General features: G+C 36.3%; 1 protein-coding gene across 5 annotated transcripts in view; it reads left to right on the top strand.

Moving 5' to 3' along the window:
• The window catches only part of PCMTD1 (protein-L-isoaspartate (D-aspartate) O-methyltransferase domain containing 1), a 44,506-nt gene extending 19,161 nt beyond the window's left edge, over positions 1–25,345 (top strand). For 2 of the 5 annotated variants that reach the window (XM_082313649.1, XM_082313650.1), the window contains exons 2-7: positions 1,081–1,507; positions 5,590–5,692; positions 17,885–18,056; positions 18,623–18,643; positions 19,663–19,786; positions 22,659–25,345. In XM_082313649.1, the coding sequence (XP_082169775.1) occupies positions 1,201–1,507; positions 5,590–5,692; positions 17,885–18,056; positions 18,623–18,643; positions 19,663–19,786; positions 22,659–23,029 (1,098 nt within the window). In that variant the 5' untranslated portion in view covers positions 1,081–1,200 and the 3' untranslated portion in view covers positions 23,030–25,345. The remainder of the gene's footprint in view (positions 1–1,080; positions 1,508–5,589; positions 5,693–17,884; positions 18,057–18,622; positions 18,644–19,662; positions 19,787–22,658) is intronic. The other 3 variants (XM_082313653.1, XM_082313651.1, XM_082313652.1) reach the window with 3 other exon arrangements.
• Positions 25,346–26,627: the final 1,282 nt, after the last annotated feature.

The following is a 26,627-nucleotide window of genomic DNA, read 5'->3' on the forward strand; positions in this document are numbered from 1 at the left end:
TATGCTTGTTTGAAGAGGCAGGTGGAATTTTTTAAAAGGTGATACTCAGCAATGCAATTAAGTCAGGAGTGAGTGTGTTGTTTTTTTTTTTTCCTTCCCCCTCTGTTAACTAGGTTACCTAGAACGTGCACCAGGATACATGATGGTCTTTTTCTTCTTTTGGCTATCTAATTACAAAGTCAGCTTAATGTTAATAACTAGCTCATTATGGGTACTCTAGTCATCTGAAGTAGTGGATTAAACGTTTTTGTTTTCCTTTCTTCCAGTCTTCTGTTGCTATTTTACTGGTAATTCATGCAACATTAAAAATGTTAACATACGGATTTCATGAGTTTAGCGATTAATAATGTAATAACTGCAGATAAAATACAGATCTGACAGAATTATCTTGAAGTGAATACGCTGTGTAGAATTCATGAAACTTGCTAGTCACTTAAGAGCCAGCAAGCTGTTGAAAACTTCTAGGTGCTTAAGGAATTCATACTCTAGTGAATATGGGAGGCATTAGGAGGAGCTCAGATGCTCAGAGGGGTTTCCTGTACTGAATTCAGAACAGAGCAATGTGTGGTTGTGTCTGCACTGGTATTTTGGTTCAACTCAATAGTGAACATCTGAGAAGCATCTCCTGGACATCACCACTCACCTGGCTTTGTCTCTCACTGCGGGGTGATTTCGGAGCATGTAAATCCGGTTCCTTTCAAATGTAACTAACTTCGTACATGCTCCAACTGTTCTTGGTCATTTAGTTCTCAGAATGGGACTAGAGCTAGTCCAAAGGCAGTTGCTGTCCCCCCAAAGATATATGATTCTTAGCACTGTTTTCACTGTCTGTGTAAACCCTTAAGCTGTATTGCTTGCTAATGTAGGCAGCCCGTGTTGACGTATTAAAGCTAAGCTGAAAAACATTGGATTGAGTTAAAATCTGAAGGGCAGAATTTTGATTAAATACTAGCTGTCCTGTGTCTTAATAGTTCTGCTTTGTAAAGTGATCCAATACTAACAGTATTTCATCACCCTCTAATAGTTGTTGATGTGTTTCTCTTTTGAAACTCAAGTTATGTAAACATATCTATTTTCCAGGATTCGTTTGTGATGTGCTTCTGAAAGAAGAACTGAGAAACTATTACATACTTACACTTTTGGGAAAATTCTCCTCCTAATGTATTTTGCAAACTAATTGAATTATCATAGAAATTCAGCATGGGAGGAGCTGTGAGTGCTGGAGAAGACAACGATGACTTAATTGATAACTTGAAAGAAGCTCAGTACATTCGCACTGAGAGTGTGGAGCAAGCCTTCAGAGCAATTGATCGTGGTGATTATTATCTGGAAGGATACAGGGACAATGCTTATAAAGACTTGGCATGGAAGCATGGAAATATACACTTGTCAGCACCTTGCATTTATTCTGAAGTCATGGAAGCACTGAAGCTTCAGCCTGGATTATCTTTTCTAAATCTGGGTAGTGGAACCGGATACTTGAGTACAATGGTGGGACTAATATTAGGTAACTTGAACGTTTTTATTTTAATGTAGTGTTTCTGCATATTTTTAGAAGATTATGCAAGCCCTGTAAAACTTTACTTCTTTAAAAATGACAGTACTATACTTAAGACTGGGTGTTTGAGATGTGTTGTTAAAATATTGTATGTTATCTACAAGCTGTTCACTGACATTGCTGTTCAGTGACATTTCATGGAGTGTTTTGGAAGAGGCAATTGTTCCTGCTTGCCTTTCTGTAGTCTAAAATTCTCATTTGAAAGGAAACAGTCCTTTTGTTCCTCAAAAGGAAAAGGGATAGAGGAACAATTTTTGAGGGCTAAAATTTTAGTCTGCATTTGGACCATGTTTATGCCCTTACTCTAGGTTACTGTTTTGATCTTCAGTTTATGGGAAGAAAAATTTAAATTGTAAAGGCTAATGACTCTTGAAGAAACTTAATTGAAAAATAAATCTCTATCAGCGTGCAAACAATTATTTTAAAATACATTTATTTCATCATTTTAGTAGTGAGAAAGTTTTGGGATGTAGACTGAAGAGATTGTTAAAGTACTGCAGGTCTGTAGGTTTTTAAAATTATTGTAACAGGTTAGCACTGCTTTTTCGTCTGTTTTCAAATGCATTTCCTGTATGGAAGAAAGATGGAATGAAATACTGCTGTCTACATTTAAATTTTAAAACCTACCTTAGAGAGAAAAATGCTTTAATTCTCCCTTCCTTCCCAATATTTAGAATACAGAGCATGTGTACCAACAAATAATTTTTTTTTGCAAATGAATTTCATTATGTGAAATAACTTCAATTGTTTTAGTATGTAGTTTTAATAGATATAATTTTATTGACTGTATTACATGGAGTTTTCATATTTCCTTGGTTGCAGAAACCTTGCTGACAGGTAATATACAGATTTTTGCATTTATTTATTTACATACGCAACAGAGGTATGAAGAATTGGTTTGTTAATTTTCAATTAGTTTAGTTACTTTCTGTCATCTCTTCTTATTTATTAAAGAGCAGAAATTATCCCTAATAATACATAACAAACGTCATTTGTTGGCATCTCCAGCAGTGTCTTTTGTTCCAGTTAATACCAATAAATTCAACAAATTCCACTGTTCTCCTGTGGAAACAGGAATTAATGTTCATTCACGGGTAAAAATAGAAAAAATATCTACTCTAATAGAGTGTTGCTTTGCCCTTTTCAAGAATGTTTCTGTTTAAGAGAGTAGATACTTTTAATTGGATTGTAATATTTTACGTTCAGCATTCTATTTCAGTATTAAAACAATTAGTAAATATTGCAGCATTTTTTCTCTAAAATGTTTGCTCAGGGTAGTGAGTAATGGTATTTATTTATTTCTCTGCCTTGTGGAAAGCTTTGTTATTACATTACTCTTTCTTAACTATAATGTTTAAAAAAGAAATAGTGGCTTATGTATATTGCACTTGTATCTGTGTATTTATCTAATCTATTTTGGTGGCTGTTGGTTGGCTGTTGAATGCTCCTTAGAGAACGCTCTCCTTATCAAGCAGAATTCCTATCCTTCAGAATATTATATGTGAAGTTGAAGACACTGAAGAGGAAAAGACTTGTCCTCTACAGAGGGTGAGATTGGCTGATAGCCCCTGTGAGGAGCATGGTTACAGTGCAGATGTTCCCACAGAGCCAGCTCAGGTGCTGATACTTCTCTAGCAGGGCTGAGGAGCCTGGAGCAGTGACTGCTCAGCTACTGACAGAAGCAGACTTTCTGTGTTTCTGTAGTGCTGTACCCAGTCTCTGAAGTCTGCTTAGAGTTGTAGTGTGGTTTGAGTGCTAGCTGAGGCATGGAAGGTATAAATACAATTTGTGTGCCTTTATTTTCTTACCCTGCTCCCTTTGATAAAATTGCTAGTTACATCTAATCATCCTTCTTTATTTTAGTGTTTGCTTTAAACCAGGGAATAGCTGCTTTAACAAAGAAAAATAAACAGAAGTAATTTTCTGACAAATAAACCATATATATTTTTAAAAGCTCACTTTTTTTTAAAACTAATTTCAGTGTGCACTGCAATTAGTAACAGAGAACCAGTGTTTTTTGACAGTAGCTGAATATCTTTCAATTTGACAATGCAGTGAGTAGTATTTCTGCTGCATTGGCAGTGTAAAAATGACTAGATTAAATTAGCAAGTAATTTGAAACTGGTAAACACTTGTAAGTATAGCAACATACAAAAAAAAAGAAAAAAAACCACACACTAAAAAAAACCCCACTCCATAGAGATTAAATTAACTGTTGTTGGTACCATTAAAAGGTAAATGTAGTTCAGACTAGGTGGTGGAGTTGCTAGCTCATAATACTGAAAGAGGCCTGTTGACTTTGGAGAGTAAGAGAGAGATTGGTTTCACATTTTTAGAATGGCTAACTCTTTGCTTAAATGTACAGCTGTGACTTTCCTGACGAAAGAATAGAATGTTTCTCGTATTTCTGTTCAAATTATGAATACTGTGGTGTATCATGATGTGGTGTCTTGCATTCGTAGATTTAATTTCAAGCTGTTGGAACAATTGACGCAGGTTTTTTTAGTTCTTTGTTTTTCAAAATTGAGTGTTGAAAGAAATGTGTATGTGAATTTTGGGACAGATGATGTCAATGCATTTTTAATTTACTTTAAATTATGAGGTTAAAGGAATGGCAATTAATTTTTAATTAAAACATACCTTGGATGCTGCTGCATGCTGTAGAACTGTAACTACACTGCTTAGAAACATCATAGCATATTACTGCGCAAGGGAACATTAAATAATTAAACAACTAGGAAGGGATTGCCTATGCTAATGCTTTTCTTAATGTGATAGGTAATAAACTAAATTTACAGTAGGTATGAGTTGTCAACAGGAGGTACGTATTTTCACAAGTTGTAAGAACATCCCTTGGATGATTTACCTGCCTCTTGCCTGCCATCAGAGAGGTCTTACAAGCACTACCTATGGTAAACTATTGAATTGGCTTTATTTCACCTAGTAGAAAATGTTCTAAACTATGTTAAGAATTGCAATTATTAATCAGCTTAGTGGCATATACTATTTTTTTTTCTTGCAGTAAAACGAAACCTTTTTCCGTAGGTCTGTTTTGTTAATTGATGTCCTAGAAAAGACAAATTGAATTCTGTTTCATTGGAGTAACATCTTTGAGCTAAATATTTAGGAAAGATTTAGAATGCAGTAGAGGATATAAATATAAGTTTTGTCTAATCTTATTGATGTTTACTTTCCCTTCTTCCCCTTCCCTCTCCCTTTTCCAATTCTATGCTCCAATGACTAAAGTCCCTGGGCTATGAGTGCATGTTAAATATAGAATCCCCATAGCAAATGTGACTATCTGATTCAGATTCCTTCCTGATGTGGATAATCCTCATAATACTGTCTCATGATTTCTTCTTGTTCCTGAAAAATAGCATTAACTTTTGGCACACAAATTGACTTGGAAATATACTTGGATTTGATTACAGGAAAGCAGTGTTGCAACTGTGATGGGGTTGTGATGAGTGAACATAACATGTGGTCAGTTTCAATGTTCTGGATGGAAATTAATTATTACATAAGTAAATCAGGAGCAGACTTCTGATTTTGGAACCTGCAAAATAGAAGAGCAGATGTGGCTAAGGGATATAATACCCAATTTCTGAATTGTCAAAAGCCGACAATTTTGCTATAAGAAAACTTTTCAAAATTTAAGTAACAAAATACAGACTAAATCGTAATTTGAAATTATTGTATTCCAACTAGATACTGTGTTGAAAAAGGAGTTGCTCAGACTGACTTAAGTGTAGTCAGATTAATTTTTTTCTGCATGCCTGTGAAGAAAATTCGTTCTATAAAATTGTTTTGCCACAGATCTGTCTCTGTTCTTCCATTGATCCTTTGGCCTTTTACCTTAAGCATTGGTAATGCAGATGCAAAAAAATAACTTTGTCTAGCAGTGTTGGGAGGGAGACTTCTGTGTTTTATATGATGTTAGTGCTTTCACAGATGAAAGGTATAATGCTGTTCCACATGGTTGTGCTGTGCGTACAGAAAAAAAAAAACCACCCTGCTCTTTTTATTTACAGGACCTTTTGGGATAAATCATGGAATAGAGCTTCATTCAGATGTGGTAGAATATGCCAAGGAAAAATTGGAAAGCTTCATAAAATATAGTGATAGCTTTGATAAGTAAGTATCTCATTTGTCTAGTTCACTTTGCAGCATTTTGTTTTTAAATTGAGCGTGTCTTTGCTTACAAGTTTAGGGAGGGGAGAAGAATGGCATCACACAACCAAAACATAAAACTGCCAGTTTGTGACACTAGTTCATGAGGTAAGTTAAGGCTTAAGAAAGCACGCTTTAAAACTGTGGCGATACTTACCAAAGTTGATTTCCCTGCATTTTGGCGGTGTGTATACGTACACACGCACATGTATGTATGTGCGTGTATGTGCATATATACATATGTACTTAGAGAATGACATGATATCCATGTGTCTTGTCTGCATGTATAGAGTAATTTGTATCCATTTAGTCAGTTTTTGTTATATAACTGGACATCATCTTTCTGTACAGCATTAACTTTTTTCAAATGTACCACTGTTGATCTGTACATGACTAAATTTATCTGATTGTCCTCATGTTTGTTACCTGAAGAGATGGACTTAAGAGTATTCATCCGTGCTCATACAGCACTCATTTTTACTGGTATACTTCTGGGTTACAGGGCTTTGAACCTTATTGGTTCTACCTACTCAAGTTTTTTATTACTAGTTTTAAGTTGGCCCATAAGAATCTGGATCTTGGACCTGCCTGCCTCATGAAAGTGAAAACAAGGTTCTAGCTAGGGCTAGTCTCTGTACAGGCTTTTTTCCTTACAGGCAATGAGTTCTCCAACAGTGGTTACAAGGTAGCTTCTGGAAATGCAGAAAAGCTTTTGAATTGTAAGAGTAGCCTAAGAATTGCACGTCGTATGCCTCTTCTCTTCCCCAGCGGGCAGCAGAGAAAATTCTTTCTATTCTTTACCTTTGTTGTAATGTGCCTTATGAACTGCCGTGCTCTTGGTTATGATGGCTGGAGCTCAATCCACTTTTTTCCATACCCCAAACTTCTGGAGCTCTGGTCTGGTCACAGGCCTTCCTCCTTCTGCTCCTAAGTAACAGAAGGCTCTTGGAGTATAAAGTTAAGTTTAAGGTATCATCCTAGTGTTACCTGTATCTGAATTCAATTCTGTACTTATATTGACTAGATGATTTTTTTAGTACTATGTTCCCCCATTAGAATAAATAGAATTATGTAAGAAGAAATATGTATGTTTCATTACTGCTGTCTTAATTTTAATACAAGAACTTAATGTTAGCTGAGGTTAATAGATACAGAAGCCAGGACAAATAAAAATAGATTCCATCTAGAACTTTATGGTGCACTTTATATAATCTGTCTCAAAAAATGTGTGTGAAATGTGGTCACTTGTGATCATTACTAATATTGCATTAGTGGTTCTATTAAGTTAGATGTACCTGCCAGCTAATCAATTCCTGCGCATACCTGTATTCCTTCATTCCTGTAGGTGTGTGTACTCAGACATACAAAAAGCTGGTTTTGATTGAAATATCTTTCCAATCTGGTGATATGTTTATGTACAGAAATTAAGAGAAATTGAGTGAAAGGGTAGCAAGGAAGTGTTTTTATCATTTAAACAAAATCTGATTAGGATATTTATGTAAATGAATATCAGAACACTGGGCTTTACACTTTAAAACATGCAAGAACTGGGGAAAAAAAAGTTGCTAAACTTGGCATAAGTGAATGTGAGCGTTGTATGTATATTGTGTTTGAAGGAGATAAGTAATCATATGTAGTAAGTGACCTAAATATTCTTAAAGAAGAGGAGGTGTATTTTCCTGTAATTCAGCAAAGATCAACTCTGGGAACAGTGTTATAACTGCTGTGTGCTATTTACAATGATAGTTAAATTGATCTTTAGTTATACAGTGTTATTCCAATGAGGGGGAAAAAGTAAGTTGGTGAATTATGATCTAAACTTTATCACTAACTTGTATACTATATCTTGGCATATGCTGTTTAACAATCCAGCTTTTCCTCACAACAGTAAAATGCTAAGCAGTGACTACAGAAAAGCCCTCCTCACCAACCTAACAAAAATAACACTTCTGTGAAAGTCCTTTTTGATACAAATATACTTAGTAATAGCTGCACTGCAGCTGACATGATACCGATTGGCTGGTTAGATTTTGTGTTTTATGGGGGGGTTTGTAACTTGTCTGCATAGCTCATTCTGGTTATCTGCTTTCTTTGTAAATACTCTGTATTTTAATGTAGTTAATGAAGATGGTGCGTGCGGTTTTCTGTGATGGGATCCTTCGATATTCTTTTTTCTAATATAAGTGAATTTATACAGCTTGTCTTGAATTTTGATCTGCCTCTCAAAGTAATTGCTCTGGGACAGTAAGTCTGGTTTTGATTCTTGTTTCAGTAATTTTTTCCTGCATCTTCATTTATCAGTGAAATGTATTTACCCAAAATTGTGCGGACTGTGGCATCTGAACTTAACTACTGATTTGGTCAGCTTAGTATTCAGATGAAAGACCACTGAAGAAACAGGTGTGCGGTGTCTGTACTGTTGAACACTGGGGTCTACCTAGCAGGCATCCTTACTGTTGGAAAATAGATTTTATGTGGCAGACTGGTATGAATGAACCTAATTGAGTGGATGTGTGCATGTTACCGGGGAACAATACCTTACACTTGCCAGCAGCCTCTAACAAGGCATGCAGGGACCAGAAGGAGCACAGAGACCACGATCCGTTTTCCTGGCAGTAACGGAGTTATGCGGATGGGGAATTCTGTGAAACTTTGCATTGCCACTTCCTTGTGTTTTTTTCTGTAGTGTATAATGTTCTTCGGTCTAAATATTTTAAGCACTCTCCTTCTGAAACAAAAAGCAGGGGTTTAACCTTACGGGTAGGTACTTGGAGAGCTTCAGCCTGGATCCTAAATAAACACTTCGTAACTTTGTGGTGTTCTTCGCTTGGAGCAATTGGCCATAGTCTTTGCATCGGACTTTTGCATGGAGATGGGTCATGATGATTTAGGTGGGGTTTTGCCTGGTAAAGCAAGATGGGATATTTCTTTGATGTCATTTTTATGGGGGAATGATCCAGTGTTGTGTGGTATAATATAACTTTTTTTCTTGATTCCTGATAAGGATGTTGTTGAAATATAATTAAAACCTTACTCTTCTATGATTGGGGTAGATGCTTGACCAAAGACTGGAAGCAATGTAAAAATAGCATGTCCAGAAGGATTTGAGACACTCTGCCTAAAGGGAGGGTTGTCTGTCTCTGGTAGATGGGCTTCTCTTCAATTTTGGCCTCTTGAACTGTTCATCAGAGGAAAAGCTTTTCAGGTATCTGTTTCAGAAAGAAATAATTCCAGTAATGACTTGTATCTGTATCCATATCCCACCAATCTATAAAAATAGTTTTCATCTAAGTAGAGGTGGAGTTGTTCCTTCTGAGAGGTAAAATGGTGCCTTGGTTTTGCTTGACAACATATGTTTGCTAGTAGAAGCAAAGAAGTGCCATCTGAAAGCATCTAAAAGTGTTGTCATGGTTGAGGTGCAAAGATTTTAGGTATAGACTAAAAGTTCTTTGAGTCAGAAATATGTGTAAGGCTCTCTCATTCTTAAAACCTTCAGGGAATGCATGCCAATTAAGGGGAAAAATCATTCCTTAAGAAGGCTCTATCTAAAACACATATGTGCAAGTACCAGGCCCCGCTTCACCTGTTTATTGAAGGGGAATGTGTTGTCTTTTCTGCTCCCAGTCAACTTCTAGACCTAGAATATCCAGCTCGGAGAGAGAGCCACAGGGCAAGGCTAGGTTGCCCATCTTCTAGCACCCTATCAAAAACCAAACCTGGGTAAGCTGGTGAAGTCCCTGCTGTGAAAGAAAATCACCAACCCTTCTCAGGATCAAAAGAAACCACTTCAATGGTAAGTGACAAGAACCCTAGTACTACTTCTGAGATAACTGTTACGGGTGAAACTTCTTCCTGAAGTCCTGTAGTAGATTGTGTTGGCATTGAAAAATAGCAAGCTTAATCTTCCAACAGAATATTTATTTGTCTTCATTGAAATTCAGTGTTCCTGCTAGGACTCTGAAGGCTCACTTTCTTTTCATTAAAGCAGATTTGAAATGGAAAGTTCCTTGTATATGCACAAAGAAAATAAACTCCTTCCTGCCTGTGCAGCTGGTCAATGATTGCAGTAAAAATCTAGAGCAGGAAAAGCAAACTGTCTCAAAAACTCACTGGTGGCTTTCTCAGTTTAAATCTTACTGATTACTTAACCCATCATGTACACTATTTGAAATTAAGACTTTTTTAGTGGTGAATGAATTCTCGTTGAGGTTTAGTCTAACCAGAACAACACAGGGACTGCAAGAATTCCAGTGGGATTCTTTGATGTCAGAGGTTATGTTAAACAAAAAGGAAAGGAAAATAGGCTTTTGGAATAGCCCTTTTTCGTTTAGAGATATTGGAGAAATACCATTTCTAATCCTACATCTCATAAACCAGAAGGCTTCAAAAATGAGAACTGAATCTACGCTTACCTAGGTACAAACTAAACTTGCATTTTTCAAGTATTTGATAGTTGCAGAAATACATATTCTTGCCCTCTCAGAACCACATAAAGTATCTTTTAGAAATAAATAAATAAATAAATCCCATGGTGGACACTGCCTTTCTTTGGAAATCTCCTATTGCTTCAAGTTCAGAACGTTTGCGCTCAGTGCATGGTTCCTATAAAATCTGTTGCTTCACAAACACCCGCAGTATAAAATATGACAATTTCAGCCTATAAAAGCATTTTTGTGCTTCAGTAAAAAAAGAAAGCAAATACTCTTCTGTTTTTGTAAACAGATAAGTTCTTTTCCAGACTTCTATCCATGGATGTATTAGGGTCCTGACAATAAACTGAAGTGACAGGAATTTTTTCTCGCCTCGCTATTCCTGTCCACTTTTCTTAAAACTCACTGTGGAACTCATAATAAGTATTCCCTCAATATAATTCTTCATTTTACCTCCAAAGTTTAAAAATAGTACATAATGAAGTTTAAATTTTGTGAACCAGTGTTGAAGGGAGAGTGAGGTTAGTCAAACGTATTTTTAAGAACCAGTGTTTGGATTTTTCTTCAGAAATAATTGAGTAATGTGTTTTTGCCTACTTCAGTGAAACTGATGAGATGGATATCAGAAATTATAAACAAGATACCGAAGGCCATATAATAGAAGAACCAAGACAAGTTTATTAAAAAATGGAGATGATAAATACAAGCAAAGTAGAAACAGAGGTTTCTCACTGTCCCACAGCATTGCCTGGAAGCTGAAAAAATGTTCAAGACAAAATTACAGAATAGAAATTCTACCAGCATCACTTCTGGCTGTTACTCTAATGCTGATTAAAATTACTATTACTGTAACTGGATGCAAGGGACTTAAAAGTTGTCATTGTAGATTTTATTTTCAAGGATTTAATATTTTTATTTGTTTGTTTATTCTAATGTTTATAATGTACATACAGAAGGTCTCACAAATAATACTAATAGCAGGGAAAGTGTGTGTAACTTTTCAACAAAAAATGCTAACAATCAATGAATATGCACTTATACATGAACCAAAGACTAGTACAGAGACCTTGAAAAAATGCTTAAACGAGATGGAATGAACAATGGAGAAAAAATACAAAAAAAAAAAAAGTGGAAAGATCTTGGCATCTTGCTGCCCTGCTCTGGCATACTTAATAGGAAAAGAATTAACATTCTTTAAAAATTGTTTTCCTATATTAACCGATGCAGGTTTTAAGTTTCTTAGCTAGTGATTTAATCTTAAATGGACATCACTGACAAGATACAACATGGGAAGTATTTCTTGAGAAACAAATGGGAAAACTTCTTCCTGCAATATATAAGTACCTTTAAATCTGATTGATACTACTTCTAAAGCACTTTTGCAGTCAAGTCAAAGGAGAAAAGCTAATGAGGCACAGAAATCGGAAAGTATTTCATTATTCTGTTGCATGTTTTTGTGTTGTGTTATATCACAAAAAGCCATGTGAGTGTCGTCCTTCATCTGTGGTTTTCAAAGAAGATAAGTTTTATGTCAGTTGAAAACTTGAAAAATTGACTAAATGATCTGAAAGCTTCTTCAAGGTTTCTTTCAGTGAATGCGGTGGTGTTTAAACAGGTTCTAGGAGTGCTTGGAATAAGATTACTGATTTATGAAATTCTTATGTTTGACATAGGAGAAGCTCCGAGTATTGTCTTTTTAATGCGAATAGGCAAAGGAGCCAGAACTTCCTAGATTAAATTATTTGTAGCTTTGCAGTCTGTGTCTTAAAATAACCACAGTAAGCACTTCTTTTTCAGTTGCTGTAGCTGTGTTTTGAAAAGATAGGCCTGGGTTTTTTTTGTTGGTGAAAAGAGTAAGAAACTTCTAAACCAATCTGCCAGAACAGATTTTTTTTTTTTTTTTTTTAACTGATCTCCCCCTGTCTCCCCTCCCTGTTTTTTTTTCCCCCATCCTGAGGGGTCCTTCTGCTGAAAATATGGTCAGCAGTAGATTAGAATTAGGACAGCAGTATATTAGTGTAGGACAAAAGTGAGCGTTATTTCCTTGTCACAGTAGTAAAAATAGTTTAATGCTTTATCATATGTTTTCAGAGTCTACGCATTTTGCAGATTGATTTCAATGTCTGGTTATTAACATACTTGTTTAAGGGAAGTTGAATACAAAGCTAATTTCATGAGTTCTTATGCTGGATTTACTATTCTGTTTGGAATATGTATTAAAACATGGGTTGGTTTTTTTTGTTTTTTTTTTTTGTTTTGTTTATGAAGAGTTATACATGAAATTTGCCTTGCAATGCTTTTGAATTCTTTGTTCAAATGTAGCATCACTGCAAGTGTTAACAACTTGCCAACCTTTTCTTACACATCATTAAAGTTGAAGAGTAGTCTTTTGTGTCCTAAATTTAAATAAATTTCCTACTAGAGGGGAATTACTTGGAGCAGCTTGATGGTACTGAATGAGATTTCAGACTTTTTGGAGAGTTTGAGTTGACTAAAGGAAATGGGTGTGGATGGGAAAACAGTGTACTAAATTCACACTGAAATGGGTTTTCTTTCTGTAGGGGCTGTGAACAGCAAGTGGAGATATGAGTGTTGTTAGTAAATACAGGGATAGGCAGAAGTGTACTGTTAGATGATATCCTGGTATCAGTGTAGTAGTTGAGAGGTATAAAATGTGGCTGGAGTGTTGCTGGGTTTAAGAACTAACTAATTTTTCTCCTGATGAAAGAGAGGTGTAAGTAGTTTAAGTGGTTCCTCCGTATTGCTTTTTCTAAAGCATGTTGTAACATGTTTTACTGTTTCCTTCAAACACAAGGCTGTGGATGTTGAAAGTTGCTTTTCTTTCAAATTACTCGATTTTTCTCCCCAATTTTATTGAACTTGTTCCTTTTTAAAGAATCAAGTATGTATACCACTTTAAAAAAAAATCATGCCTGCTTGCACCTAGTTTCATCTTCAAGAGACATCAAGATAACATCCTGCATTCATGAAAGTTGTATAGGTAGACGAGCTTAGCCTAAGAAGCATCCTGTACATCTTCAGAGTTGGAAGTAATTAAAGGGTAGGTTCTGTGGGTGGGTGTTATGGTAGGACCAACTGATGAATCCCGTTGTTAAAAAAAAACAAAAAAAAAACCAAAAAAACAACAAACCAAAACCTTGCTATTAGAGTAGGTTATTGTACTATGCTCTCTTATTTTTTAATTAATATCTTGCTATCACACAAATACTAGATTGGTGGATATGGATACAAGAGCAACAAACTTTAATATTAGTTCTTTGCTATAAATTTTTTTAATGGATATTCATTTTATTACAATAGTAATACTTCATTGTGTTGATAGCTATGGGGCATTTTACTTAAAAGAACATGGGCACTAATTGATAGTTTTCATGGGCAGTACTTGATAATTTTCTTAAGTTGCTGCAGCAAAGACAGAAATGCACTTTAAATTCTACAGAATTTTTTTTTATGTTCAGCTGGAAGAAAAGTACTGTGGCTGTGTTGAGGATGAACTTGAAACACCCATCCTTGAGGGACAGATGACAAAAATGCAAAAGATGGAAGGGCAGAATCAGGTCAACAGATGTTTTACGTGCTTGAAACTGCTTGATTATCTTGGGCCATTGCTAAAAATGATCTGTGTGCTTAAATTTATCCTATGACAAGTGCTCGTTTTAAACAGAAATTTTCTGTTGCTATGTTATCTATAATGGGAACTCTTAATTTGTGTTCTTTTGGCTGTTGGTTCTTGTAATCAAGATACGAGATTCAGCTGAAGAGCTGAATGTGATTAAAACTTCTCCAGATTGTTACAGCACTTTATTTTATCCCTTTTTTTGGCAACTGATGTATGAAATAAGAGGTGTTTTTTCCATGCTACCTATATAATGCTCTGTAAGGCCACTCTGGCCATTTGGTAGAGGTGAACACTTGGCATTTCTTAGTTCCATTTCAACTCAGTAACTAAAAAAAAAAAAGAAATTAAGTGAAATACTACCTCATCTTGATAACTAGCTTATGTGATTGTCAGTACTGCATGTTAAAGCAATAAACCATTTATTTTCAGCAGTGTCATTAAAAAAGGCTCTGTGTAATACAGAAGGAAATTGAATATCTGATATATTTTGATATCCCAAAGGCAACAGGAATAAAATCAACATATTGGATATAGTGACAATTAGGACTAAAAGAATTTGGGTTTGATGAGGTCAAGTTCCATTGTAAAACAATGTGGTTGATACTACTTTCATGCTGTTAAGACTCACAAGCTTGTTATGCTGTTGGTAGGTATTCTTAAAATCGCGTACACCCTTGTATTTGCAGAACCTTTGTATTTAAGTTTTAGATCATTTCCTTATCAAATGATGGAGTCTTTTGTACTTCAGTAAAACTGTACTTTGCTTATTTTGAAAATTATTTCGGCAAGTTAGTAGAACAAATTCTCAAAGTTGTACCTTAGTCTCTTTTAGAAAGTCATCACAAATTACTGGATTAGATAAATAAAAGAAAGTGGTACATGCATTTATCAGCTCTTTCTGATTCAGAAGTGCATGTATCTTTTTATGAAAATGGAATCAGATGAAGATTCAGGGAGTGGGGAAGGAGTCTTGTTGCATCACTGGGGAGGCTTACTTTACATGGGAGTGTGGAGGAGTAAGTTTCACTGTTGTACAACTTAACTAGGTTTGAAAAGCCCATAATACTCTATGAACTCTGTATGCCTCTATTTCTGGTATTTTTGCTCAAACCATAACACAGGAAGCCAGTTGGTTCGGTGGGAAGCACGAATGAAGAGGGTTGGCCTTTGAACTTGCATGTTGCCGTGACCAGAGACAGTTCATAACCTTTTCCTCCCATTTCTTCTACCTATTTTTATTTAGCTTCGTGGGTAACAGGAAGCCAAATGTGGCAGTTCTTGAACTGCCTATGTTGGAGTGGGCAGCTAGCATACCGGTGCAGGCCAGCTGGGTGTTACCATTGCATGGCCAGGTGAGCTGAGTAGACCCCCTTGTTTTTCATCTGACATGGACTACAGAGATGTCTTAAGGAATTACATGTACCCTAATCCATACAGTGTTTAGGTTTGCTGTGGGAAATTAGCCTTTCCGGAAACTCCTGCTGTTGACAAATTGGGTCGAAACTAACTGAAGTTATGTGGAGGAAGAAGATATTTTCTGAAGTAAATGGACTAACAAATAACTAGCTGTTCTGGTCATAAGCCTCGTGTCTCCATGAAACTGTGCTAATAATGTAGAGCACAGTCCAGCCAATTTAAAGTGCCTGTAGACAGAGTTGGTCTCTAGTGCTTAACCCATCTCATTCTTAGAGGTGTAACAGGAGATTGCTTTTGTGTCTTCATTGTGCACTTTGTGCCCTCCTAGTTGCAAGCTGTGGAGCTAAATGAGACATTCTTTTCAGCTTTTGCTATATTTGTAAGACCATTGTGGATTTTCATCCACAGCTCATGTATAGAGTATTTTGTGTCTGCGGAATGTTTTGTGGGGTTTTTTTGTCTTGTATTTTTGCTTCCTTGGAGAGTTTGGTGTTCCCACTTGTTTTAAGAGGGTGTGACCAGTGGCTTCATGAGCCTTAGGGTGGTTTCTAGTGGAGGAAGCAGTTTAGGAGTATCTGGCAATAAGCTTGTCAGCTTTTAGAGGAGTATTCTGAGAAGATTGAAGACATTGTGAAAGTTGCCAGGTTAGGCAGGCAAGCCATCTTCATTTTTGTAAAACTAACCAGGGACTGTCTCAAGATTTAAAACTACATTTTAGAAAAGTACCATATTCCCTCTCTCCCTGCCCGCCCACCACCCCTTCCTGTTGTACTTTTGAAGCCCACAAAGGTACTTTGCTCAAACTTTCAAATTAAATTGATGTGGTGATGCTTGACTTAAACTGTAGGCAACATGAAACTAAAACTATAGTGTGAACTGCCTGATTGACCTTCACTGAATGTAGAAAAATACATGATAGTCCAAGTGCTTATGAAGTGAGATCGCTTCTTCACCAAAGTGGTTAGTGCCTTGGGTTTAATTTTCTTCCCAGCATTAAACCTTGCTTAATGTATTTCTAGATACTTCTGTGTTAATCTGAAGTTATTTCAACCACAGTTTGGGCTGGGCTAGCTAACCAGGTGTGTGCAACAAGGCAGTTGTTCCCCACTCCCCCTCCATCTTCCTTTTTTCTTTTTAATCTACCAGTCTTGTTTGTAGCTTTCAGTTTTTCCTCTGGATTTGGATGAGGAAACAACATTATGGACTATTGGCCACATACAGCATGAGAGCATTATGCAGTAGTTGGTAGAGGATTCTGGGATATGTCTGTGGCTAGTCAAAGAAGGAAGCATTGCGTTATTTTCAAGATCAATTGTCCCATCTTGGGGAAAAAAATATGAAGCAAAAACTTCAGTTTAATAGAATTCTGATTTGTTAATGGCAGTGCTGTAGATGGGAAAGTCAGCCAGGCCTTACAGGCAGCATCCCTAAGCAGTGAAAGCTGCCAAGCTTCACTGTAACTGAAGAAATACTGATTTGAATGTTGTCAGGTGTTGTACTGGGATTTGCTACTGCTAGCCAAGTGAAAAAAAAAAAAAATTCTTTTCCAATGACAGTTAGCTGTAAAGTTCATAAAATGGCTGCATGTATTTGAAGAAGTTTTTAGAAAAATTCATTCCTTCTGGATGAACTTTGAGATGCATTGGATTTTAATACTGCTGGATGGAGTTTATGAACTACTTCATGCAACAAGGTGTTGGGCTTTAATTTTTTTTTTTTCAAAGGAAATCATAAATCCTTTCTATGAGCAACTGTGTAACCTCTCTTAATTTTAAAGTGCTTGGGGAAAATGTAAAGTTATTTGCTGAAGGAATTTTTTACAGAAAGGTAAACTACATTTATTTTGGCATTAACAGCTGAAACACTGAGGTGCTGCAGAGATGTGAAAAAATGTCAGAAAATATTAGTGTCATGGAGAATATACGCAGCTTTGGTAATAAAGCTCTATCCTGTACGTCTTTCATTCAGTATTTTATGTAGTGACAAAGAGTACTTAACAGTCCTTGCAACTTCTGTTGTAAATTTAGGTCCACTTAAAAGCAGTTGTATAACTTTCATTTGCTGATGAAAATTAGAACAGATGCTTCTGAGATAATCTTTTTTTTCCCTTGCTTTGTGTGGTCAAAAAATAAGAGACATTTCCATTAAATTCCTTTTTTGGGGAAAAGTGGATTGAGCTCAAGGTGGAAAATTGGGAGGTAGAGGAAAATAGATCTTTTAAAAGCTTAATTTTTAAAAAAAAATGGAGGAAGGCTATCAGGAAATGAACTGTTTCAATATTTATTCAACAGCCTGGGTATCACATGTTGTTGATTAAATATACTATTTTAAAGGCACTTCTGTTGTATGGCTCATAAGGTTTCTTTAGACAAATCTATTTGCTTGCAGTTAGGAAGTCTGATGCTTTGAGGCCTTTTACAGTTTTGCATAATACATAATTATAACTGCTTAAGAATTTTTCTTTGGTGGTCCCTGATGTGACAGAAAAAAAACAGATTATTTTTTGAAGTAGTATTGTCATAATACAGACTTTTAAAGTATGTATGCTAATCTTTTTTTATTACCTAAGCAAAGATATGAAAAACGTTTTTCTGTCTTTATCTGGACTGGCTTTTCTTAAAAGTCCTGATTTGAAATGTGTCTTCTCTTTTTTCTTTTCCTTCCCCTTAGATTTGAGTTCTGTGAACCTGCCTTTGTGGTTGGTAATTGTTTGGAAATAGCCTCAGACAGTCATCAATATGACCGGATTTACTGTGGAGCTGGAGTCCAGAAAGACCATGAAAACTACATGAAAATTTTATTGAAAGTTGGAGGCATTTTAGTAATGCCTATAGAAGATCAGGTGACTTAGTGACAATTTCCCCTTTTTATCTTTTAGTATGAGAAGTATATAATTTAAGGAATGCTTTTAAATGTATATTTGACTAAGTTAATGTTTCAGTAATGATATCTTGATTCAGTGTATTGCTGCAGTTAAGCAGATATTAATCTTTCTAATGAAGTCTTGAACTTTTTTCCCTTAAGCTTGTAGGAAGGCATCAGTATCCTGCTTCCAACAAAGTCTGCGGCAAAACTGTGTCTTCAGTGAAACTAGAAATCCATTCATAGTATTTTCAGCATATTATACCAGTCCCAGAGCTGCTTTGAAATCTCCCTGCCACACAGTCGTTTTCAGTCAGTACTTCAAAACAAAGAAACCACTCTCTAAACCAAGAGAATTTATTTCAGGGAAATATGAAATAGCTGTGATTAGTGGGGCGTTATAAGGGGAGGAAAAAACTGAAGGAAAAAAAATACTACTTATTTCCAGTAGTTTTCAGTGTTGCTTTTCCATGTTAGATTAAAAGTTTTCCAGACAGGTGTATTATTTTAATAATACTTGGCACTTTTATCACTTTTCATCCTTAGATCTCAAAAGGCTTTACAAAGGTAAGTATTATTCTCCCTGTTTTACTACTAGGGAAATTGAGAAAGATTATGTGACTTAAGTTGATGTCCTCGTAAATACAGATAATTACTAAAATGCTTATTGATAAACATGCTAATTACTTTATCTTCTAAAAAGAATGATCACTTTATGTATCTGTGTTACCAAAGTGATTTAAACATAGCCAGCATGAATCAGTTCCATAAATATTTTTTTCAGTATTTATTGGACTAAGATACTGTCAGTTGAAATTGATGGAATCCAACTTAAAAGTAGTCACGATTTGAAAGCAACATTAAAACCATGAATAGTTCTACCTTTATATACAAATGGTTAGGGGGCTAGAGCACTTAAAGTATAAGGAGCAGCTGAAAGATCTGGGTTAATCTAGCCTGCAAAGGAGCAGCTAAGGGAACATTTAATTCCTGACGTGGCTTCCTAAGGGGATAGAGAATTTACCTAGTAGACAGGAGTCCAGTTCTCCTTACAGGTGAACAGCAACCTGAAAGAAGAATGCTACAAATAGCAGCAAGGGAGCATTCTGCCTACATATAGGGAAAACAATTTTCATAATGAAAGTGGTGGAACACTACAGCAGGTTGCCTAGTCAGGTTGGGAAATCTCAGTCCTAGGAGATCTTTCTTTAACTTCATTGGAAAAGCTTCTGAGTTGCCTGATTTAACTTTGAAGTTGGTTTTGTTCAAGCAGGAGGTAGGACTCCAGAGGTTGCTTCCAATCTAAAGTATTCTGTGATCTCTTGGAAAAATCAGAAAAAGCAAAACTTGCCTTGGGCCTTAGTTTTCCAGCTGCATCTCTTCCCATTGCCAAAGACCCTTATTCTGTACTCTAGTGACCAAGTAATACTTCAAGGAATGTGAAAGTCCTTTCTGTTCGTAAAACAGCCTTTATAAATTAATTTTGAAGCAAATCAAAATAGCAGTGTGTTTGAACAGAAATCTGAATAGTATTGAGTATGACAAAACTGTAACCACCAGTTTATTTTGGTTTTGTTTTTATGCAGCTAACGCAAATCTTGAGAACGGGACAGAACACGTGGGAAAGTAAAAATATCCTTGCTGTTTCATTTGCTCCACTAGTGCAACCAAACAGAAATGATAATGGCAAACATGACACGGTGGGACTGCGTAAGTGTCATTTGTGCTTGCTCCGTTTGGCTTGATGGGTTGTTACAGTGCCTGCTGGTGGTGGTCTGGAAGTCAGGAGGCTATGCTATACAGACATAACACAATAGAGCAGAAATACACAGTTTAGCAAAGTAGTAGCTCACTGATACGTTTTTGTGCTCCTGGTGCATGTTCTGTGTTGCTAAACAATTAATATCCTGAATTAAAATGATACGGTATTTCCATCTTATTTTTCCAGACTTCTTCTCCTTTTAGGTTCAGCTTCTCTCTTTCTAGTGAGGGATAGATAAAATAGCAGTCCTGACAGACAGCTTGCTGCCTTTCTGATGGTCTTCTAGAGAAAAATATTTATTCTCTTCCCCCTCAAATGGAAGGAACAGTTCTAAACTGCAGCCGTGGTACTGTAGGATATTAATAGCTGAGTGTGCTTGTGTCTGCCTGCAACTGATACAGTCAGGCCTAGCTGTTTTTTAGTAGTCATCAGGGTTGGCTTTCTACCTGCAATGCTTTGAGTTATGTTGGTAAAGGTGTTTAGAAAGTCTCTGAAAGTACATCTGTTGCCAAGATAAGATAGCATGATAAGGGGAAGGGGAAAAAAGTGGCGGAGAAAGGTATAGAGTTAAAACTTTCTGTCAGGGTAGCCAGGGCTGGGAGTAGAGTAATACATAGAGCTTCAGTAACGTGGTAACTCAAATAAACCCAACGAAGAGCCTAGAAGATAACTGCTTTTCTCTCCTGTTTTGTTCTGTTAACATATAACCAAAGGGAACTAATCCTCCTGTCCTCTTCACATGTTTCTTGCCTCCATGCACATTTTTTAACTGTGAAACAGGTATAAACTCTTCAGGAGTCCAGGATGTCCTATCAGATTGCATTGCCTATAACTACTGATCTGGTTATTAATTTCAAGAGTGTGTGTAACTTGCCAAGGGTAGTTCCTTATTATAGTTACCTTTACTTTATGTAATCAGTTCTTTTGCAGAAATAATTGATGTTGGTTGCTTTAATACTTCCTTTTGAGACCTCAGAAGTTATTTCCTGAAATTAATTTAAAATCATAGAATAGTTTGGGTCGGAAGGGACCTTTAAAGGTCATCTCTAGTCCATCCCCCCTGCAATTGGCAGGGACATCTACAACTAGATCAGGTTGCTCAGAGCTCCATCCAGCCTGACCTTGAATGTTTCCAGGGATGGGGCATCTACCACCTCTCTGGGCAACCCATTACAGTGTTTCACCACCCTCATTGTAAAACAGTCCTTCCTTATATCTAGTCTGAATCTACCTTCTTTTAGTTTAAAACCATTACCCCTTGTCCTGTCGCTTCTGGCCCTGTTAAAAAGTCTGTCCCCATATGTCTTATAAGCCTCCTTTACGTACTGAAAGGCCACAATAAGGTCTCCCTGGAGCCTTCTCTTCTCCAGGTTAAACAACCCAACTCTCTCAGCCTGTCCTCATAGGAGAGGTGTTCCATCCCTCTGATCATTTTTGTGGCCCTCCTCTGGACCCACTCCAACAGGTCCATGTCTTCCCTGTGCTGAGGGCTCCAGAGCTGGGTGCAGTACTCCAGGTGGGGTTTCACCAGAGCAGAGTAGAGGGGCAGGATCACCTTCCTCAACCTGCTGGCCACGCTGCTTTTGATGCAGACCAGGATACGGCTGGCCTTCTGGGCTGCGAGGGCACATTGCCAGCTCATGTCCAGCTTTTCATCTACCAGTACCCCCAAGTCATTCTCAGCAGGGCTGCTCTCAATCCCTTCATCGCCCAGCCTGTATTGATACTGCAAGTTGCCCCGATGCAGGTGCAGGATCTTTTACATGTGTTTTGGATGGTTAGATAGGGTTTTGTTCTTGAATTTTGAGTTGGTTTTATGTTAAATAAATGGGCGTTTTCAGTTTTTTTATTATTTCTGTTGGCATTAGCTGGCATTGCTAGTCATAAACATCCTTTCTATCTCAAATATGAGTAACTAGCATGCAACTGAAGTCAGTGTATGAAACAATAGATTTTTTGAAATACATTGAGTGTTTTTTAAGGTGAATGCAATATTGGAAGTGCAATTATCAAAATTTATGTCTTCACTAACTTCTTCCTTGCTGTAGTCCCCATTAATTTTATGCTACTTTGTATAGGAAGAAAAATGACAAGCAAGAAAGGTGAACAGGCTGCAGTTTTGGTTGGTGTGCTTTTTGGTTTTGTTTTCCTTGGAATTAGCCAGCTGTAGCTCACCTAGGGCAGGCATCCACCAGCCTAGCAATACTAAGTCATCACCTACCTGTCTGTCACTGGAAAATATGTGGCTTTTGGTTTTTTGTTACTTGCTTTTTTTTTTTCTTCAGGACTTCAGTAATTTTGATTCCTTTTCTGCTGCAAAGATATGGGTGACTTACCTGGTTGGTCAGCTGTGAAGTTGACATGGCCCTCCCTCATCAGTTGGGTTCAGTAGGAAGTAGGGAAAAGCATAGTGAGTAGAAGAGGGAGGCAGAAGGAAGGCACTTGCCTAAACAAATGTGGTATAGGGGTAGAAATTGTTTCCCAGCAGCAGGATCTTAAAACAGTGCCAGCAGTAGGTCCCAAGACTTGCCAGGTGCTAAAAGGTAACAGTATTTGTTGTATGCTTTCTTAAATTTATTTTAATAATCTGTTCATGCTTTCTATTTCTTTTGCACATCTGTCAAAAGACCTCTTAATTTCTTGGAATGAGAGTTTGGCAAGGTGACTATCTACCCTTGTTTCATTTGCATATTGTATCATGTACTAAAATTTCAATTATTGTTGAAAATTAGTCTTACTGCCTTGCAGCTGATTTTTTTTTTTTTTTTTTTTGCTAGAGGGAAATTTCACTTAGTATAACTTACCTTTTTTCATTTTTAGCTCCATGTGCTGTTAGGAATCTCCAAGACCTAGCTCGAATATATATCAGACGCACCCTTAGAAACTTCATAAACGAGGAGATGAAAGCCAAGGGTATTGCTCAGAAGGCTCCTCCGAAACGGAAACGCAGGAGATGTCGTAGACGCAGGATTAACACCTATGTGTTTGTTGGTAATCAGCTCATTCCTCAGCCTCTAGATAGTGAAGAAGATGAAAGAATGGAAGATGATAACAAAGAGGAGGAGGATAAAGATCACAGTGAGGCCTTGAAGCCAGAAGAGCCTCCTCGAAATCTGTTGAGAGAGAAAATTATGAGTCTACCATTACCTGAATCTTTAAAAGCATACTTGACCTATTACAGAGAGAAATAACTTGTTTTAAGTAGAAATAATGCCTACTGATAGTTCCTTTATTCTTGAAAATGTAGCATTTATTAAGAAGTAGGTGGACAAATTATTATTAGTCTCTCATCAAGACTGAAGTACAGCGATAAATTGTAACTTGTTTCTATCTTGTCTTTGCTACAAGGAAGACTTGCATTCAGCAGTAGAATCCCTTTTTAAAAATATATTTTTCTTTAAATTTTGAAAATGATGTTTTAACTCTGATAGAAATATATATTCCATTATGCAGCACTAATCAATATTTTGCATGGTAAGTCTCTTTTGATCCCTAACAGATTTGTATTGATAAAAGGATGAGTGAAATTTTATATATGCTAAATAATTGTTAAACATGTGCATCTGACTTGATGAGCAATTTGTCTGTATTTATTATTATTAGGGGAACATTTTAAACATGCAGACACTTATCCTCTAATGTCGGAATCAGACCCTTTTAAATTTTATTTTACTATGGCTTTGTTGCAATCATTATTACTATGTTGGTATAGATGTATTCCAACAACACAAGTGCAATAAATGTATACAGACACTGAATGAGCTGGCTTTAATGAAATATGAAAATACAAGTTCTGAAATGTCAGATGACCCTGCTACTTCTGCATTTATATCTTTTGCCAAAAGATCTTGAGAAAAGTAACAGCTTCTCTCAGAGCCTTAAAGAAACATCATATTGAGTAAGAAGCAAAGCAATGCTTACTTCAGCTCTGCTTATATTTAACTCCATTCTACACTTTCAGTATTTCTAACTAGAGATACTTCCCCATTTGTGGGAAGTTTAGGACAGTACATTTTGTTTATTTCTACAGCTCACAGCATTGAGTCAAAATGTTTGGTAATACAAGATTGTAATTTAAATATCAGTCATCTATATTTACTGCTTTTAAGTAGAGGTAGAATTTCAGCAAAGTTTAGTTTGTATTGCTTATTGGGATAGCTATAATAGTAGAAGTTAGAATTTGTTCAGCAAATGCACTTTAGTAAGCGAATTTTATACTTAACGTGCATCTCCAAGAAGGTAGACTTGTGCTAGCCTATATTTTGTTTCTGAGCATGGCTCTTAGCACAAAAATATTTATAAAATCATATGCGTCTTTTGGAAACCTAAGAGTAGCAGTGCAACTGTGGGGACCCACAATAGTACTGAGTTAAATCCTTCTATGATTTTTCCTCTTCTAGTTGTGACGTTACTTGCAGTTCTCATTTTTAACTTTGTTTGCTTTTACCATCTTAATTTCTTCATTCTCTGTTGTAACATAACCATGAGGGAAAACACTGTTTATTAAGAACTTGGCATGATATGCATTAAAAGCCACAGTCATTGGAAACATCTGCCTGTTGGACCCAGTGAAAAACATTCCTCTTGAAGTATCCTGCACGATACATTTTATAATATTGGTAACATTTTTTTGTGTAATAACAATAAAACAAAATAATTGCATCTTTCTGAAACAGTAAATATTCCAAGTATTTCTAACTGGCCTATAGTCATGTGGTCTAACAGTCCAATATTGACTTCAAAATACATGAGCATTTTGTTGCATCTGAGAAGGAAGATAATACATAATCCCATGACACTGACTCTTTACGATGCATTTAATGCTTTAGTCCCTGTTTTGTAAGGTACATCACAGTAATGTTTAAGTGGAATTTCATGAAGGCCTGTTGTACCAGCATGTGGAGTTACTTTCCGCAATATATTTACAGTGTAAGTAAACAAAACTATTTGAAATAAGTATTCTGACTTTATTTTAAAAGAAGGAAAAACTAATAAGAAATAGTTTTCAAAAATAATGATACTAATTAATTGTGATGCTTCAGCTGTAAGAATTGAACATAATCTTGTTTTAAATGGATTATTTTAGATGGAGTTTAAATAATCTGAGGTTTGAGATGTTTTTTGTCTCTCCTTTTCTTGGAATCTACATCCATAAGCTCAAGAGTATGAGATTAGTAGATATTTCTTAACTACTTTAAGGACTTTATACAGGATGCTTTTGGAGAATAAATTTCTGCATTCTTTCATGCCTGTATACTTGGAAAAATGGACAGCGGATGACTTGTCATGATTCTTCAGTGTGTAAGGTTTTTTTTTGGAGTCACTGAAAGAGAATGTTTCTTCTGTGTTTTATATGTGGATTTATTTTACACTCTTGAATTTATATTTACATAAATAAAAAGGTAGAAACGCAAAATGAATTAAAACTTAATTTTTGCCATCTCAGTTGATGATGGGGACATTGTTGCAATAAAATGGTTTTTTTTGGTGGTTTCTGCTTGCTTGAATTTCTGTGTTTCTGTGCAAGTATTTTCAGTGATTTGGAAATTCAGATACCAGTTTGTTCATAGTTAGGTCAGTATCTTCTTAATAAAGGCTATTCTTGAATTTCAGAAATAGAGTAATACACCTTCTTGCTAAATTTTGAATTTTTGCAAAGGTTAGAAGATGAGATGTTATTCATGACATGGGAAAGCTATTTGGGTCCAGCACTACTTTTGAAGTACTCGTGTAGAGAGTTTTTTCTGGAGAACCCAGAAGCTATACTTCAGCTATATACTCAAGAACAGTTTCATGGTTTTTCTTTCTAAATATTGAGATTGTTTTCACCCTCAGCAGAGCAACTATCTAGGTCAAAATAAATAAGGAAAACTTTGAGGTAAGAATAGCAAGGGTGGTGAGCAACTACCAAGTCACGCTTCCTATTGAAACTCCCTCTTGATGCAGCCTTATTTTGTTAGCAGTTAGAGGAAAAATAACAGGGTGGGTAGGCAGGCTAAGCTGGATGCCAATACTGTAATTGTGGTCACTGTGAGGAAGGATGTGATGAGTTGGAACTTCCAGGGTGTTTTATCTTCTTTGGTCTGGAGGAGGTCTTGAGACCAGTGCAGTTTTTTCAGAAGACCTGGAGTTTTTATTCCCATGTTCAGGAAGAACTGAACAGCTGCCTCCCAAAACGTTGGGAAACAGTGTTTGTTGAAATGAACCTGAACAGCTCTGTTCAGCTGAGCATTCTCTCTTGCTTGTTTAGATACTAGCAACTTAGTTTATTTTCTTTCTTTTTATTAAGTCCTGTCATTTTTTCTCTAAACTACTTTTACAAATGTATCTTTACGTGTCAGTTTGAAAACAAATTGGGATGTAATCAAATGTACTGTGTCCTGATTAAAACTGTTTTAACTCATTAAATATTAATCCCTATCTCCTCAAGAGTGCCTCCTTCCATCATTCATGTGATTGAGTAAAACTGAAAGCTTCTACCTTTGTGTGATTTCCTAATCACACTAAAAGATAAAGGAGTTGTGTGCTGTGTTCTTAGAGGTGTATACAGTACTCCACCTTAATGAGCTGCTAATTGTTTTGACAACACTTGAATCATATATGAGATCCTTTCCATAAACTTGTTTTGCAAAGGTCATTGGAGTGTTAGTGGAGCAGTGAAGCTTTAAAGTTGTGTGTTCTGTGATACCCTTTCAGTAAAATCTAGATGGTTGACTTGGTAAGTGCTTGTCTTTTTTGCTTCTGCAGCTTCACCGTCTACATGTCAACTTCTTGAATTACTCTGTTCAA

The sequence above is a fragment of the Platalea leucorodia genome (assembly GCF_965183815.1).
Source record: "Platalea leucorodia genome assembly, chromosome: 1".
NCBI lineage: Eukaryota > Metazoa > Chordata > Aves > Pelecaniformes > Threskiornithidae > Platalea > Platalea leucorodia.